General features: G+C 29.6%; 1 protein-coding gene across 1 annotated transcript; it reads right to left on the bottom strand.

The window, feature by feature from the left end:
• Window positions 1–6,468: 6,468 nt before the first annotated feature.
• On the bottom strand, window positions 6,469–14,424 carry LOC143071047 (uncharacterized). The gene is made up of 12 exons (XM_076245128.1): window positions 14,306–14,424; window positions 13,846–13,890; window positions 12,465–12,589; window positions 11,560–11,698; window positions 11,203–11,320; window positions 10,599–10,778; window positions 9,700–9,766; window positions 9,245–9,274; window positions 8,507–8,605; window positions 7,622–7,726; window positions 7,199–7,300; window positions 6,469–6,577 (listed from the first exon to the last, which is right to left on the bottom strand). The coding sequence occupies exons 3-12, from the start codon at window positions 12,509–12,511 to the stop codon at window positions 6,469–6,471; spliced, it is 996 nt and encodes a 331-aa protein (XP_076101243.1). The 5' UTR covers window positions 12,512–12,589; window positions 13,846–13,890; window positions 14,306–14,424.
• Between the last annotated feature and the right edge of the window lie 2,973 nt (window positions 14,425–17,397).

The raw sequence follows: 17,397 nt of genomic DNA on the forward strand, positions 1-17,397 counted from the left end.
CATACAAAAAGTATGGTTGCTAAGCAAAATCAATATTGCTAGGTAGTTTCTAAGCAAAGAACCACTATGAAAATGATGCATGGAACAAAATAGCTGGTATGTATTAATAAAATGTTGTTGGACATTAAATGGTATAGTTACTGGTGCAAAAACATGTGTTGAATGCCTGCAATAGCATGGTTGCTATGGAAAACATATGCTCCTTATAAGTTTTTATGTAAAATATCAATGTGTAAATGATGCATCGACAAATCTATTTAGGATGTTCGGATTATTCATTTGTGTCATTCAATTAAGGTTGTATACAATATATGTGCAAATGCATACTTTGAATACATAAAATAATTTGGTTGCTATGCAAAATCCATTTTGTAAGGTAGTTTCTAAGAAATGTACTAGTCTGAAAATGATGCATGGAACAAAATAGCTGGTATGTTTCAATGATATGGTGTTGCCAAACATTAAATGTAACGGTTAGTTGCGCAAAATACATGCATGAAACACCTGCAGAAGTATGGTTGCTAAGCACAGTATAATAATTTACGATGTTAAAGGAAAGAGAAAACCTTATTCAGATTAAAGATGTAATGTTATATAACATAATACACCTTAAAAAAGAAAGAGAGAAAAGTTTCTTTGACAGAAAGCAGACACAGCAAGTTTGAATTTATGAATAGCTTGCTATGCAACCATCGAGTAACGTGAACCGTATGCGTACTCATTCAAAATACTCATACGGTCTGGAGCATATATAAATACATATACGCGTACGGTCTGACTTATATTAAAAAGTTGGTCAAGTTCATTAAATACAAATGCATGTAGCTTAACTATCAAATTAGTTTTAAAAAGTTTAATTGTAATTGAAACAAAAACTTTATATTTTAACTTTTTTTTAATTCACGCTTATTAAATATGTTAATTTCTTGTATTTAAGCATGTCGATCAGTAATAAATTAATTTAATTTGTATTATGATCACTGAAACTGAAGATATCGGAAGTAAACAGAATGTGGGGGGGGGGGTCAATTGTTTCAGAATATTTAGTAACTTCACCAAAAAATGAAAATGCAAAAGAATATGCATGAACTGCATACATGAAAATGCTAAAAATATTACGTTACTTGAATTGTGTTACCTTTGGCGAGAGTACCAAAATAGGATTCAGATATACAATTAAACAAATACCTTTAATTGCAATTGTTCATTCGTTCATTTTATCTATCTAATTGTAATAAATTGTCAATAACAATTTGTAAAAATGAAAATAAAGATTGTTTCAATTTAACCCATATAATCAAATAACATGTTTGGTCAGCTCGTACTGGACCGTACGCGTATACGCATACGGTCCGACGCTGTTCTAATGTACAGCTCATGATTAGATATCCTTACCCTTTGCTAGATTGTCATTTCTTAAACACAGCTTACAACTCATATAAGGTCATGTAAATACAAAGGTATATAACTCAGTTGCTATATTTCTAATTTGTTTGATTTTTAAACTTGGTACTATGGATTCATTAATTGGGTACCAATTTTCGTGGATTGCAGAAAACTAGCTTTTTATGCGAAAAAGTTAAATATATACTTGACTGATACAAGTAAAGGCAAGTATATTGAAGTAATATATTCACATAGAATATCTTCCTGATATTCCAAAACATCGATTTCTTGGTGGTAAAACATTCTGCATGTTCTTTTTATTCCCATTTTACACAGGATCAGCTTTCATACAACAATCACTGTACGAAAGGCTGATAAATTCCATTTTATACAAGATCAACCTTCATAATAAACATTAACAAAGCACAGGCTGATAAATCCAATTTTATACAAGATCAACCTTCATAATAACCATTAACAAAGCACAGGCTGATAAATCCAATTTTATACAAGATCAGCCTTCATAACAACCATAAACAAGCACAGGCTGATAAATCCAATTTTATACAAGATCAGCCTTCATAACAACCATAAACAAGCACAGGCTGATAAATCCAATTTATACAAGATCAGCCTTCATAATAACCATTAACAAAGCACAGACTGATAAATCCAATTTTATACAAGATCAGCCTTCATAACAACCATAAACAAGCACAGGCTGATAAATCCAATTTATACAAGATCAGCCTTCATAATAACCATTAACAAAGCACAGGCTGATAAATCCAATTTTATACAAGATCAGCCTTCATAACAACCATAAACAAGCACAGGCTGATAAATCCAATTTTATACAAGATCAGCCTTCATAACAACCATAAACAAGCACAGGCTGATAAATCCAATTTATACAAGATCAGCCTTCATAATAACCATTAACAAAGCACAGGCTGATAAATCCAATTTTATACAAGATCAACCTTCATAATAACCATTAACAAAGCACAGGCTGATAAGTCCAATTTTATACAAGATCAGCCTTCATAACAACCATAAACAAGCACAGGCTGATAAATCCAATTTTATACAAGATCAGCCTTCATAATAACCATTAACAAAGCACTGGCTGATAAATCCAATTTTATACAAGATCAACCTTCATAATAACCATTAACAAAGCACAGGCTGATAAATCCAATTTTATACAAGATCAGCCTTCATTACAACCATAAACAAGCACAGGCTGATAAATCCAATTTTATACAAGATCAGCCTTCATAACAACCATAAACAAGCACAGGCTGATAAATCCAATTTTATACAAGATCAGCCATCATAACAACCATAAACAAGCACAGGCTGATAAATCCAATTTATACAAGATCAACCTTCATAATAACCATTAACAAAGCACAGGCTGATAAATCCAATTTTATACAAGATCAGCCTTCATAACAACCATAAACAAGCACAGGCTGATAAATCCAATTTTATACAAGATGAGCCATCATAACAACCATAAACAAGCACAGGCTGATAAATCCAATTTATACAAGATCAACCTTCATAATAACCATTAACAAAGCACAGGCTGATAAATCCAATTTTATACAAGATCAGCCTTCATAACAACCATAAACAAGCACAGGCTGATAAATATCATTTTATACAAGATCAGCCTTAATAGCAACCATTAACAAAGGAAGGGCTGATAGGTACCCAATTTGTTTTGGATCAATCTAAATAAAACTAATCAACATAGTAAGGCTGATAAACCACCATTCTATACCGGATTAACATTTATTCAACCGTCAAAATGAGTAAATCTTAATTAGTAAATTGTGTGAAGCAGACAAAAAAGCATTAAATTTTTAATGGAAAGATTATGACAATTACAAAACATATATTAGTATACAAAATACACAAATGATATAGTTTAAGCTGTATAGCTTATACACTTCAAAGCTTTAAACATATAGATTGTGAAAGTAGACAGCTATGTCTCCTTAAGTAAATTTGAATGACAGGAAAGTTCTAATATAAACAAGTTAGATAATGTTTATCTTGTGAAAGGAAGGAACAAAGTAGTGAATACTGATGGCAATACTATAATCTGAAGGTAAATTAAATATAATGAATGCGGAATATGTAGTAATGTTTAATTTCCTTCACCAAACTTATTAGACTGAAACCAAATTATACAAGTTATGGAATGGCAGTAAAAAAAATCTGATAGTGTGTATGGGCAGCTGTAACTAATTTATGACAATTACAAAATACAAATAAACATCTATCTAATGAACACACAAATAATACAAATCAAATTAATGTTTTTTTACTAAACAACCAACATGCCTATAAGGTCACTCCAAGGAAAAACATGAGAATAGAAGGCATCACATTATCTACTTAAAAAGTGTAACTGGTTTAATTAATATGAATTGTTATTAAGAAGAACAGGGAATCATCATTTAAGGTGAAAAAGGAATTTGAAAAACCATAGAAGCAAGACTTAAAAAAAAAGAAATTATAATGCTGTCTAAAATATTGAAGAACATATTAGTGAATACCTAAATTATGTTACAGTAAATGTAAAAATTAAAGTCCATGAAAAGACAAAAATACCATTTTATGCTACAATTGAAAGTTTCCTACTTCATATATAACATATGTAATACGTACTGTAAAATTGCCAGTTAATGATGATTCATTAAGATAATAATAATTAAGGCTTTTGAAAAATACACATCCATTAGTCATACCTTTCTGATTACCCATAACCAAGACACAAGATTCAAAGTTTTATTATCCTCAGACACAATAGTGTGCAAGAGGTCAATATACATACATACATAAATAGACGAAATATCTGTACAGTAATGACAATACAATTATGAAAAACATGTATATGCAACAACAGGAGCTAACACACAATAAACCAATGCTATGCTAACCCATAGCTAACCTAAATAGTTGACAAAATTGATCACTCATACAATTGTAGTGCACATAGTACCAATATTATATATTAAGAAATAAAAATCTTTGGGGAAAAGAATAATTATATATCTTAATAGATGTATTTTTAGATATAATAATATTCTGATAAGAATAAAGAGTATCCTAGTAGAATATATGTACTTTTGTTTCATCAGTTAACTGAATTAGCTAGTTTAAAGACTTCAATGAAAATAATGTCAGTTTTTTTTTACACGTAAGCTAACTGAAACCAAGTGAATTAAATTTTAAAGCAAACAGGAAGGAAATTTGAATAAGCATAATACATGACAAAAGTGTTAAGTATATTGCCAAAATCCATTGAAAAAGTACACAAATGAAATATTTTTATATATTTTAGGTATTATAAATAATACACTGTACTTATACAGGACTAAGTTCTTGTACATATTTTAACTAAGCTCACAATATCCTAGAGTTCTAAGTTTTATTGTGAACCAAATGGAAGTTTACCACAGAGTTAGCTATAAAAAGTTTATTTCTGAATTCTTTTTTTACTACAGTTTCAAAGAATTGGCATGCATGTTTTATTTTTGTTGTTCATCTATGAATACATCACGACATCAACTTTTATCTTTACATTGATAGTTCACAAAAGTTTAATACATTTTTTTAATTATTTTGAGAAGTTGTGATCTGCCTTTAACTTTCCAATCTTCAAGATTCCCATTCTGAAAAATAATATATGCTATCAAATAGAAATTAAGAAACATATTATTTTTGTGTCTATCTTTTCCTGAAAGACATCTATTTTCTACTGTTTTACTTAATGAGTATCTATTTCATTTGACCTTTTTACTTTGTAAAGTGATTCTATGAAGTTGTCAGTGTGAGCATGTGTAGTATTATTTCATTTCATTTATATTGCATGTGTTTGCCTGATAAATGCGGGATATTCAATAAAATTTATTGACGTCTTGGTGTAAATTAATGGCCATATGCTACTTGTAATTTTATTTTGTTGAAAAGTAGAAATTGTAGTTATTAGAACGAGTACGTTCGTGATGCACTTCAGTATGTGAGCAGTATGGATAATGTTATATATATATATATATATATATATATAAAAGAAAATTATTAAAAGATAATAACGGTTTCAATGCATCACTTTTTTACTAGTACTTTCACTGCTTCCGCAGATCTTCAGGTAATGTGACTTGTATAAAACAATTGATTGACGTTAACAATAGTATGACGTTAACAAATACAAGGGAGACTACTAATGTCATTTTAAGACTTTAAAATGTTACGTTAAAATTAGAATATCATTTATCATTTAATCCCGGGTTGAGAATGTTTATGAATAATTCTTCTTTCTTCCTCCGGAGAAAATCATTTTGACGATTGACCATATGCAATGGAAATATTTTAAATCGTCCATTAGAACAACGATGGAAATAGTCGTTTGCCCTAATGAGTGTTAAATCTTCATGGTTGGTTTGCTGTCTATGTAAAGTCATTCTAGTCCGCAGTTCATTTTTTGTCTCTCCAACATAGAATTCCTCACAATTTGAACATATGATAGAATAGATGACGTTTGAACTTTTACAAGACATATTTTGCTTAACAGTAAAATGTTTTCCATTTTTGAAATAAATTGAACTTCCTTCTATTAAATTTGGACAAGTCATACAACGTTTATCGGTACATTTTTTTACAATTGGTACAGTTTCATTAAAGTCAAATTTTGAAGATGTTAAATATCGTTTCAGACTTTTCGACTGTCTTTTGCTGTTGATAATCTTCTTTTTCTCCAAATTATACCAATGTAAATATAAGGTAAAAGTCTGAGTCAGCCTTTTCCTGTCATATTTTAAATCTCAAATATCTCGAAAAGGAACCAAAATCACCTAAGTACATTTACAATACCTACTATTGCTCTCATGCTTTGCTTCAATAAAAAGTGGATAACTCAGGACAACAAATTTGCTTTTACCCTTTATAACAAGCTAGCCAATAAGCATATCTGTAACTATTTATTTCTTACTCTGTGAAGTTTTATTTTGGGTATAATTTGTCAAAAGAATTTTGCTTTATATATACTGTACTAAAATGTACTAATTATTTAATTGCAGGAAATACATATAAAATAGACCAAACAAAACTCTTTACCTTTGCATGACTTATTTTAATTTCCTCAAAGGATTTTCCATACATTGCAGCAAAGTATCTGCAAAACAGAAAAGCAAAATAAAAATTGATCTTGATTAACATAGATTTGGATATTGTTAATAGTTGATCAGGGTTTATAATTAATTTGAACAGAATCACAGACTGGTACAAATCATAACTCTGGCAAATTAAAACTTAATAATTTGGCTCTGATTTTGATGAACACATACTTAAACTTAATATGTATTCCAACTGTTTGATTTTTATAAGTTCTTCTCCGTAATTTTTCATTTAAGTAAAAATTTAATATATGAAAATTCATCTGTTTTCAAGATGTGAAATTTTGTGAAAGGATTTACTCTTGCCAGATTATCATTCTATTATCTAATCATAAGCAAACCAAATAATACTTTGAAGATTGATATTCAAAATGCTTTTTTTATTGCATTTTTAAATAAATATTTTAGATTGATACGTAAAATTATCAAATGTGTAATAGTTAGGATTGTGTTGTTTATGCATAGCGGTATAGGTACATTTATGACAAGATGTTTATTCTATCTCTCTATGATTCAAATTCATAAGATGATTGACTGATTTGTTTCTATTCAAATTGATTTATGAGATTCAAATTGGTATAAAACTATTTCCTTAATGAAATTTTGTTATTTATTTTTACCTTCCAAGTGATTGTGCTGTTTTTCGATAAGAACCTCCCATTGAACACATCATGGTTACAGTGAAAGTCTTGGGGCAAAAGGAAGCCAGAATCCAGTGTGTACTGAAACATCAATCATATAATATTAACTCTTGGTATATCTAACTTAACTGGATGAACACTTTAAAATTTTCTGTTTGCCTAAATTTGAATTAATCAAATTCTAAAAATTTTGACCTTTTTTTACTATTTTAATTAAAGCATCAATTGAGGAGTCTTGTTATTAAGAAATGTGCACTTGTCATTCAAATGATAAACCTGATCTATTTAGTGATATTTACTTTTACAATATCCATTCAAAAGTTTCGATGAATAAGAAATTAAATAAGATAATACTTTTAAATATTGAGTTATGATATCAAGATGATACATCACTAAACTAACTTGTCACATATTGGGATCAGTATTAACCGCTTCTCTTCAAAAGCTATTCTTCTGCTATAGGCATTCACAAGATCTATATTGCAGGAATGTAGGATCAACCTAGAACTGAAACAGATTTATTAAATTATCCAAATGACAACATTATTTAAAAATAAAAGAAGAATGTGTCCATGATGCCCCAGCTTGTAATTATACCACAAATTCAGAAATTTTTCTATTTACATGGGTAAAATTTTACTTCTAAGAAAATTTAAAATTTAAGAATTGTCTTCAGTTACTTTAGTATTCAATTCATTGTCATTGAATTGTTGATTCAGTTTGATTGATCTGGACAAGAGGTTGACATTAAAAAAGATTGCCACCCTTTCAGACATATGATAGAGTAAATGATTACTCTGTTATTAGCTAATCATGATATGGCATTTTAATGTGAAGTTTGATAATTTGTTTCCCTATATTTTTAAATGCATTGCTTGTCATAAATTTAAGTATTACACATCATCAGGACAATTTTTTTTTGCTAACAGCTTCCTGCTGAAGACTGGATCAAATGTGTGAATACTATGATCTTCTGTTGCATAGTCTCTTGATGATGTCTTTAGAATACATTAATAAATATGTGTTAAAGCATATCAATTGTATATTTTGAAAAAAAGACTGTATTTTAATTTTTACAAGGGTATATTATATTTAATTATCAAAACCAACTGTAAGTGTAAAGTAATCTTCCCTGTTCAAATTTTTTTAACACAATTTATTTCTATATTCCTGTTTTTTTATTTTATTTATTCCAGTAACATATACTATTGAATAATGCTGATAACAAAATCCTTTCCTAATGATGAATGCTGCATATAAGCAGTACAAGTTGTGTACAGTAATCACCTTATTGAAACATAAACGATGCTGTCATCCAACCAATGACCTTTTGACAGTCTATTTAAGTCTCCCTGCCAGATTTCATGTCCATATCGCAGAAAAATCCTGTTCCAATAAAATATAATAATGACATTGTTGTTATAATAACTGAATGGATTAAGTATTTATGACTTTTATATGCACAAGATAGAAAATTTCTTTCATTTCAGAATTATGTAATATTACAATATCTTATACATTTGTATTCACTTTTAGCTCAGTTTATAATGAAATTGCATATCACAGCTTTGTGACGTCAAACACCCAGCCTTAATTACTTTTATTATGGCATATCAGCCACGTTACAATTTTTGAACTGACGTTTATTAGTTTGACCCTAACTTATCAGGTCAACAAAAAGAAAAGAAAAAAAAGCACTAAAAAAAAATCAATTATCAGGTTATCTGTATATTGAGACTGAGACTACTATATAGTAGTCTCATATTGAGATTGTAAAATATCAGCAAGGCTTTCTGATCTCGTTCACTAAGATCACTCAACAAAAAAGCTTCATATTGTGACTGTCATCTGAAATTTTACAATATCAATATGCAGACAACCTGCTCATTAATAGGTGATGGAAAATACGTTTAATAGCAATTAAACTACTTGATATATTATGAAATGCAGGTATTTTATTGATACACCAATGGATTTTTGTGGTATACATGGTACAAATCATATATTTATTTTTTGAAACCTTACACTGAATCTGATTCCATTCCTGGTAAGCATCTGAAATATAGAAAATGAGTGGAACAGTTTTAAAGTTGCATTTTTGATTGAATCATAATAAATGAAGTATTCTACTATGCAAAAATTGAAGTCCGCTATAACAGACCCAAAATAAAACAATAAAACAAACGACCTTAATTAGGCATATAAAAAGAGTCATCTAAAAATAAGGAAGAAATATAATAAACAGTAAAACTGGCTATCACTAAACTAATTCCAGGCTCCTGGCATCAGATGGGCATTTATATATATATTTACCTTCCTAAAAGATGCAATAAATTTACCACAGGAGCCATTCATAGATTTTTAAATATGATTGATTGATTTCAACTGACAGGATGGTTGGTTATATTTTATTTGAAGTACCGTAAGTGATTTACAGCCTAATAAAGATTCAATAAATAAAAAGATGCATAGTTAAGTACCCTTTATTATCCTCTTCCAATGTCTGGTAATTGTCTACGATTTTAGAACGGGTACTTGGGCCATCAGCTGTAGAATATACACAAACAAGTTGTTTATCAATCTGACAGATAATCATTTCGTGTATAATGTAGACAAAATAAAGAAAAGTCTACAGAAATGTTAATATGGAGAAATACTTGTCTTCTAATGAACGCCTAGGAATCAATCTTCTACCAGAACAATTTAAACTCTAATAAATAAAGATTAAAAGAAATGCCATAAATGTTAATAAGTAAAATAGTACAAGAGTTGTCTCCCATTAGAATTGAATAATAATAAATGTTTTCTCATTCAGATGAAGACTTTTTAGAACCTGTTAGTGGTTAGTTAAAAGTCATATTTCCATCACCAAAGGATTAAATAAGATAAAGGGAAATGTTAATAAGTAAAATAGTACAAGAGTTGTCTCCCATTGGAATTGAATCAACCTACAATAAATGTATTCTCATTCAGATGAAGACTTTTTAGTACCTGTTAGTGGTTAGTTAAAAGTCATATTTCCATCACCATAGGATTAAATAAGATAAAGGAATATGTTAATAAGTAAAATAGTACAAGAGTTGTCTCCCATTGGAATTAAACCAACCTACAATAAATGTATTCTCCTTCAGATGAAGACTTTCATGTTCCACTCCAGTTAGTCAAAATAATACTTCCATTACCAGGATTAAACAACAGCAAAAATATATATACAGCATTTATAACTGATCTCTTCATGTTAATTTTTGTTTAATTCTCCTGAAATCGATGAAAAGCTGAAAATGGCAAAAACACAGAATGAAGAATGTAACGTTTACTAAAAAAATGCATTTTGTCTATAACTGTTTAATAATATCGAAAAAAGACAGAATTTACATACCTCTCCATAGATCCTTATGGGATAAGGGGTATAAGTTGTCTCCTTTATCATGGTAGATGTGCTGCACTTCTACCCCTTCAGCACAAGGACAGGCACACAAGTAATCATTAACCCCCTCTTCGTGGTATATCACCAGCTCTTTCATTAGGTATCCTGCAGTAAACATTAATGCTGCAGGACCTATAAGGAAACAATAATTTCTTAAAATAATGACTTATGCAAATGTTATAGACAACTGCAAGGAGCACAAGTAATTCCTATTTAGTAATGAAAATCAATTGATTTACTGACAAACATTTTATTACATATATAGACTGCAGCCTTTTGTTGTCCTTTCCCCTAACCATAATAATAAATATATGTTAGTACTTTATTCTATGACCCTAGAGACTTCAACTCCATCTTTGCAAAATTTGTGTGAACCGCTCAACATTTGTATGCAGAACATATAAAAATGTTGAAATCATAAATAGTCTCACTTTATTTTCAAAAAATACAAATGTGCTATGTTTTGGATCAGATATATACTATACTTTTCCTTTGACATATTAAAATATTTTTGAATTAAAAAAAAACCAAATCATATTCTTGTAAAGTAAGATACCCATTTTTTCATCTGTTAACAGGTTTTTGGCCTCCTCAATTAACAGGTCTCTGACTGTCCTGCTTAGTCCTCTGTTGTTTAGGGCCTTTTTGATATTATCCATGTCAACTTTATGATACTACAACAATTCACAATTACTTTCATGGAGTAAAAAAGTTCTTTGAGCATTTTCAATAAGTTGCCATTTTATTTTGCCCCCAATTATGCATATGCAAATGATGATAAACTTAAAAAAAGAACCCAACTTTACAGGTTAATACCAATGTTATTTAGTTTTACAATCCTTACTGATTACTTCAGCTGATATAATGAGGAATTTATCTAACAAAAATAAAGAGCTCTAAAATTAAGACAAACCTGCTGTACATAATGGTCCAAGTGGGATTTTGCAAAAATGTAAACTGCAATTTTTGCAAAATCTGGAAATATATTGAGGAGGTCGAAAACACTCATCCCACCTTCTCCTGGCACCAAAATATCCGGTCCATTATATGTCCTTGCATTTTACAAGATAAGAAAATATTAGCTGTATAAGACAAGTGCATGAAACAGGTATATAAAATGCAAATTCTCCTTTGCAAATATATTTTAGAAATAACGTATTTTTGACAGACAGATGAAATTTGCTAACCTATTAACTGTTGTATATTTGACATATTTAGATACAGAAGTGTGTACTTTATCAAATTAAAGTCCTATGAAACAAGTGACTGGTGAAAAATAATGTTTATCCAATTATTGAACCAATGAATGTATATATCATAAACTTAGTCTTCTGTGCAAGATTTTGTCTTTTTTTTCAAAACTATATCGTATAATTGTATCGTTAAAGAATTTCTTCAGGAAAAAGTATATGTACATAAGTTTAATAATGAAAACTATCCATTTTGTTATATGCATATTTTTTTTTTAATTTGAGGTTTCATATGACTTGAAAAAATGTATTGTTGCAATTCTTTTGGAAAAATATAAAACACAATGTTTGTCATCTATTTATCAAATCAGATGTTGGTTTTCACTTTAAAGGGTATTTGCCGTCAATTGTTTTTATGACACAAGCATTTTTTATGAAATGCATCAATATGGATGTGCTAATTATAACCCCAAAAAATGATTATATAATATTGTGGTGTAAACTTCAGAACAAGCTTTGTTTAAAAAAGAAAAAAAGGAAAAATATATGCTTTTTTTGTTCATCATGAACCTTTTACATTATTCTGGTTTAGAAATTGAGGTAAATATTGAGGTAAAAAGGGCAATACCTCAATGGTCTTTTTCTAGGCTTGAACTGTATTTCACCGGCAAACATGCTGCAGCTCTCCAAACAGCTCAAATCTGTGTTGAAGTTTTGTGAAATGATGTGTTCAATGATATCTGCAGCATTTTTCTATACAAACGAATTTAAAATTTATTTTAATAATTCATTATGATATTATAATGTTGATTTTATATGGTAAATGCAGTGTCATACAAAAAACCTTTCCCCACTAGAAGAAAAATTATATGACACAAAATATATTCATGAAATGTAATAAGCAGTTTTCTCTAATTTTTGTTCTATTTTTTTACATTTCCTGACCGGTGTGAAAAAAATATTTCTCCTAATGAAAAATCTGTTCTCAGCAAATGATTGGTTAAAATTCAATTGTGACATTAAATTTTCTTGTTTTCTTCTGAATTTTCTTATTGTGATGTCATGTAAAAAGGCGACCATGCCTGATGACTTCACATCCAAAGTACACAACTTTCCTCGAAATCTTTGAAAAGGAAGGATAAAAATGATAAGAGAAACAATTTCCAACACTGCATCTCGAGTATTATGATATTTCTCCACTCTCAACAGTTAAATCTTAATTATCTAAAAAGCTCAGCAAGCGCTTTAAATATTAAAATTCAACTGTCTCGAGTGGAGAAATATCGTAATACACTTGTTGCAGTTGTGGAATCTATATGTTTGTATGACAATGTATTCATCATATAAACAATTAACACATTTTACAAATATATTTTACGTCCTATCATTTTTCTTCTAGAGGAGAAATGGTTTAATTTTGAAAAAAAAACATACTCCTGAGATGTTTTATTTTAAGATAACAAAAAACTTTATATACTCCTGACACCTTTTCAAATAATTACTTTATTGGATAACTGCTGGTGCCCTTAAAAAAAATCAAAAGGAATGAATTATACCATAATAAGTTTAAAAAATGCACTCTTATTAGGACAAGGACTGAAACAGACATCATAATAAAATTGAGAATGTAAATGGGGAATGTGTCAAAGACAACCCGACCATAAAAAAACCAACATCAGAAGGTCACCAACAGGTCTTCAATGTAGCGAGAAATTCCTGCACTTGGAGGCGTCCTACAGCTGACCCCTAAACAAATATATACTAGTTCAGTGATAAATTTCCAAATTGTACAAAAGAAACTAAAATTAAAATAATACAAGACTAACAAAGGCCAGAGGCTCCTGACTTGGGACAGGCGCAAAAATGCGGCGGGGTTAAACATGTTTATGAGATCTCCACCCTCCCCGTATATAAACATGCTTTATATTTTAAAGACCGCATATACAAGTTGTTATGTTTGTCGGACATATTTGTCTACATGCTGGCCACAGTGCATTAATATATTTAACCTTGTCAATTGCTTGAGCCAATGGAGAGATCTGTTTTTCTGCTGTCTACAAAACATAAGAAAAAGATATATGTGTCAATAATAATAGTTTATAATGTCAATAAAAAAGATTTTAATATTTAAGCTAGTTTTTTTTGTTCAAATTATCTTTTTTCAATTTTTCAAATGACAAAGATCATTTTCATCTACAGTTTTATTTTTGTATATTTGTATTGAATAATCATGGCTAATTGTCCATCATATCCAAAGTCAGTAATGAAATCAATTACAATGTGCTTAAGTCAGGTTTTTTCATCACCAACTGGATTATCAAGGAATTTAAAACTAAGTCTGATGTTCAATTTTTACGGTTGTGTAATGCTTCAAAACTAACCTTTTATACCTTAAATTAACGCAAATAGAAAGTTGAATCTGTTGATATATAATCAAATTAATTATTTTTTTCCTGAACAGATTCTTACATTACGCTGTACTTTTGATACACTCTCTGCCTGTACTACAGTCTCTGCCTGTACTACAGTCTCTGCCTGTACTACAGTCTCTGCCTGTACTACAGTCTCTGCCTGTACTACAGTCTCTGCCTCTACTAGTCTCTGCCTGTACTACAGTCTCTGCCTGTACTACAGTATCTGCCTGTACTACAGTCTCTGCCTGTACTACAGTCTGAGCCTCTACTACAGTCTCTGCCTCTATTACAGTCTCTGCCTCTACTACAGTCTCTGCCTGTACTACAGTCTCTGCCTCTACTACAGTATCTGCCTGTACTACAGTCTCTGCCTGTACTACAGTCTGAGCCTCTACTACAGTCTCTGCCTCTACTACAGTCTCTGCCTCTACTACAGTCTCTGCCTCTATTTCTTCATTTTCAACCTACAGATTTAATAAAAATAGTATCTTTTAGATTTCTTTGAAAAAGAATATATACAGAATAAATAGTATAAAATATGTGAAAGCTGGAACTGTCGACTGATGCTACCTGAAATGAACTACTTTTTTCCCCCAAAAAAAATCTACTGGTTGTTTGCTTAAAGGAAAAAAATAATCAATTGTACATTTTAAGTACTATCAATTTAAACAGTTTATTTTTAGTACTGTATAATTACTGTGTAGTACAATGAAATACACATAAAAGTAGATGTGTACACCACGCCTCCGCAGTGTAACTAGACTAACCAAATCTCACCAGTTTCCTAAGTTCTAATAGACTAAGAACTCTACACAAGTGAACTGATAAAAATTATCTTCTGCATATGCACATTTACATGGAATTCTGTTGTGTGGTTTCAAAGGAGTTGTGATGACAAGAACAGCACAGACAGACTGTCATATGGAGAGACAGATGGGTCTTAGAACTTTGTTGCATGGGGTAAATAATCATTATTAATCTCAATTTTTAAATGAAAGCTATGAATTTCAGATATATTTCTTACTTTATCTTGGGCATTTTCTTCATCCTTTGCTCGGAACTGCTCTTTTTTTATTTCTTTTTCTTCTTCAACTCCTGGTTTAATCTAATCATATTGGCATTGTTAAAATAAAATTGGAGTGATTCTCAATCTGCAGGAACTTGTTCAATTCATTATATATCTTAAATGAGATATATTCTCTTCTATTTAATATATCTCTGATCTTATGGTACTCCATATTCTTGGTCATATTGATCATTTTGTGTAAAATGAATTTTTTAAATAGATGTATCTGTAATGTTTTTTTCTGACTGTAAGTGATCCTTTTTCTGTTTGGTTTTGTTTAATATACTTACATGCTTCTTCTTTTTAATCTGATATTAATAATGTGTTTTTTTTGAAAACATATAATAAAGAATGAAGAAATTTTAGAATAATACAGACAATTGAAGACACATACCATAAAATATTTGGACAATACATTATGCATTTGGCCTTTGTGTTGTACTAAAGCAAAGTGAAAATAAAGCTAGGTGAAAGAAAAAATGTGATTAGAGAGATAGAAAGGTGGCAGATCACAGTTACATTCAAAATTAGTAGAGAAATTGACACAGCCATTATCTAAAGTGAAATCAGACAGCAGTACACAAAATACAGATTAAAATATATACAAGTGAAAAGGAAACCACCAAATACCTAGGATAACCTCACATGGAAGTTAGGAGGTTAAGTTAAAGGTGACCTGAATAAGGCTTCAATAAGGTTTAATTATTGACTTGCAAGTCAATAATTCATAATTACGATGTACTTGATTTTGTTTTGACCAATTTTGATCACACAAAATGCTTATTACGAATCATTAATTAAAAATTATTCACAAATAATTTCATTATTACTTAAGGAGGTTTGCGGGTAAAAGATTTTCAGAAAAAAATTAAACTTTAATTTTTAATTACAAATTTTATTTATCACCTTAAGGAGTTGTTACTTTATCATATGGTACAAAAATCATTCCAAAACATCAATTCATGTTGGCCCCAGGTGACTTTTAAAATGTAGATATCATTGAAAAAGCCCCAAATTATCTCCCTTTGGTGCAAAAATGCCATTTTTTGGCATTAAAATTGAAATATCTTTTTTAACTCATTGGTGACCTATATTTTTTATTGTTGTTTTCAAATAAGCTGTACATAAACTAGATAATTGTAAAATTAAAGCGATTTTTGTAATTTAGTTTGTTTTTTATTTCGCTATTTCTGCTATTAGTTCAACAGAAAAAAGGACATTAACAAAAATGCATGCTTCTTTCGAAGGCAGATTGTGAGCGTAAATGAATGGTGGCCCCATTTGCCATTTTTTTTATTTCATTTTTCTATTAAATATAAGATAAAGTTCATTTATAGAAAAATATAGAGAAATCCTATATTAAATACAAAATTTGATTTAGACCCGCGACCACCCTTAAAGCAAAGAACTGTTTTTAATTTTTTTGTCTAAATTATATTTTATTATAGATTCTCAATTATCTTGTGTCATAAATGTCAAATGTTAATACTAGGTTTCAAATTTTCATGAAGTTAATTAAGCAATAATGTATGCAATTTCAATATCAAGAATAAAATGACCCTTGAATTTCCTCATATAAAATGGTCATAAAAAATAATGTAGTGACTAAGGTACTGCAATCATAGCCTAGACAAGGAGCGATGAGAGATTAAAACTATTCTACAATTATGTATGCACGTCCAATATACATAGAGAAGATATCAATTTAAAGTTCTAAGCAGATGTTTATATTTTGTCATGCAAGCAGAGAGGAAAACATATACATTGTACTACGAATATCTTCTTACCTATTCATTTCTGTAAATAACAATAAGAAAAACTCAAAAAGACTGTTAAAAGTATCATAGAACGATACTTTACACTGGTTTGTTGATGCTATCTTGCTGAATTTTTTTTACATTCTAGAGGGAAGAAGTTTTAGATATACATGTACAATAATACAGTTTCATATGACAAATGTTAATGTATCCTAAAAATATTCATCAACCTTTACTCTGTCACAGCTATGAAGATTATGTCATGGAGTCTGTTGGTGCATCTGAAATTTAGACTATTATAAACCAATTATTTTTGCTATTTAC

Source organism: Mytilus galloprovincialis, chromosome 4 (genome assembly GCF_965363235.1).
Source record: "Mytilus galloprovincialis chromosome 4, xbMytGall1.hap1.1, whole genome shotgun sequence".
Taxonomy (NCBI): domain Eukaryota; kingdom Metazoa; phylum Mollusca; class Bivalvia; order Mytilida; family Mytilidae; genus Mytilus; species Mytilus galloprovincialis.

Excerpts from the sequence above, each read along its gene's own strand:
- LOC143071047 (XM_076245128.1), bottom strand. The coding sequence starts at position 12,511 with ATGTTTGCCGGTGAAATACAGTTCAAGCCTAGAAAAAGACCATTGAG. Across the intron at positions 11,699-12,464 it reads CCTAGAAAAAGACCATTGAG|GACATATAATGGACCGGATA; the intron begins GTATTGCCCTTT and ends GTAAAATGCAAG. Across the intron at positions 11,321-11,559 it reads TGGACCATTATGTACAGCAG|TATCATAAAGTTGACATGGA; the intron begins GTTTGTCTTAAT and ends GAATTGTTGTAG.